Below are 1,569 nucleotides of genomic sequence, written 5' to 3'. Positions count from 1 at the left end.
GTCTATCATCCTTCTTTAACATATAACCTTCAAGTGACATAGCATATGCTTTTTTGCCTGAATAGGATGAATGTTTAATATTTAACGGTGGAAAACAGGGTTGTGTTGTTCCTAGTGTGTCTTCCTGTTCATTCATTCTAGTGTCCCATTTCAGGTGAAAAGGAGAAGGTAAGGAAGCACAGGCTCTCCTCAGAACCATGTCTGGCTTACCTTTGTCCTTCTGTGTATCTTCCACCTTCTGTTTAATATTCAAAGGTTGTCTTTTCTTACTGAGCAGATGTGTAGGTGGGGATGTCTGTATTCTCAAAGTCATTATTTGGGGAAGTAGTCTACCTTTCCCTTCTTTTATTTTTACTCTGTCCATTATGTCTGTATATGACATATGTTGATTAGCTTCTACTATTGTATTACATGAGCTGATATGTTCATTGAAATTTGCATAACTGTTGTTCCCTTCCCCTGAGGACTCAGGGAGCTGTACTTGTGAAAAAGAAAACCCTGTAATTTCAAGCAAGTCTTGGTCAGCTTTGGTTCTGTTTTGTTCTCTGTCCTTTTCTTTCTGTGATAGGTGTTTTCTTTTTCTTACATCACCACCGATTGTCTCTGTATCTTCTGTTTTCTCTGCATCGGATAATGCTGAAACCATTTGTGGAAATAGAGTGGGTCTTTTAATTCCAAGTTCTTCTTCCTCTACTTGAGTACCTTTATCTAATTTGAGGTCAGTTGGAGGTTTGGAAATATGAACTTTCCTTAGCACTCTACCTTGACCTTCATGTACCTTCTGTCCTTGACTTTCAATGTTCATGAGCAATTCTGTTCTATGGAGTGTATACGAAGAAGGAGATTCCTTTGACTTCATACTTATATCTGCAGCATGTGTCATACCTCTCATAGCTACTGTTTTTTCTCTGTTTGTCTCTTCTTCCTGACGCATATGTTGTTTCTTGTTTTGAACATTTTCCGTGATATCCCCACTAATTGGCTCAATATGCACCATCTCCCCTGCATATGATAGTCTCTGCATTTCTTTATTCCATTTGAGGAGAGAGAGAGATGGTAATGAATTAGAAGTTTGGGTCATAAGCACCCCTGGTCCATCTTTACTTCCCTGCATCTTCTCTTCTTTATTTTTCGGCAACATGAGGTTTATTGTCTCCACTGCAACCTCTTCCTTGGTCTGTTGCACATTCATTTCCATTGTGTAGCCTGACCTATTGTTTTGTGTATCAGTGGGATTGGCCTTCTGTAAGTGTGCTTCCCTGTAACATGTTGATTTCTCTAGCTTTAGATAGACAGAGTTCTTGAATCTTACTCTTTGTTGGTCCATCTCTGCCTTTAATGTCCTATACATTTCAATATCTGTTTTGTCATCAGTCGAAAGAGGTATGGGAGATGAAAATGCATTGTCTATGCTTTTATTTTGTTGCATGTCTTTTATTGTAGATTTTGAGTTGCATTCCTGTTCCTTCCTACAGTATAGGGTACCGTGCTCAGTGACAGTGAGTGTCTGGGAACAAGGAGGCTTCTGTGTCTTCATGGTTACACTTATGGGACCTGTAAGATTTTTTC

General features: G+C 39.1%; 1 protein-coding gene across 1 annotated transcript; it reads right to left on the bottom strand.

Moving 5' to 3' along the window:
• Positions 1–27: 27 nt before the first annotated feature.
• CCDC168 (coiled-coil domain containing 168) lies at positions 28–1,537 on the bottom strand (the record flags this gene model as incomplete). Its single annotated transcript, XM_015557393.1, has 1 exon — positions 28–1,537. A coding segment is annotated over exon 1 (1,510 nt), but the record flags the coding sequence as incomplete, so codon positions are not given.
• Positions 1,538–1,569: the final 32 nt, after the last annotated feature.

Source organism: Myotis davidii, unplaced genomic scaffold (assembly GCF_000327345.1).
Source record: "Myotis davidii unplaced genomic scaffold, ASM32734v1 C64093591, whole genome shotgun sequence".
NCBI lineage: Eukaryota > Metazoa > Chordata > Mammalia > Chiroptera > Vespertilionidae > Myotis > Myotis davidii.
This window is presented reverse-complemented; position numbering and strand designations above follow the sequence as displayed.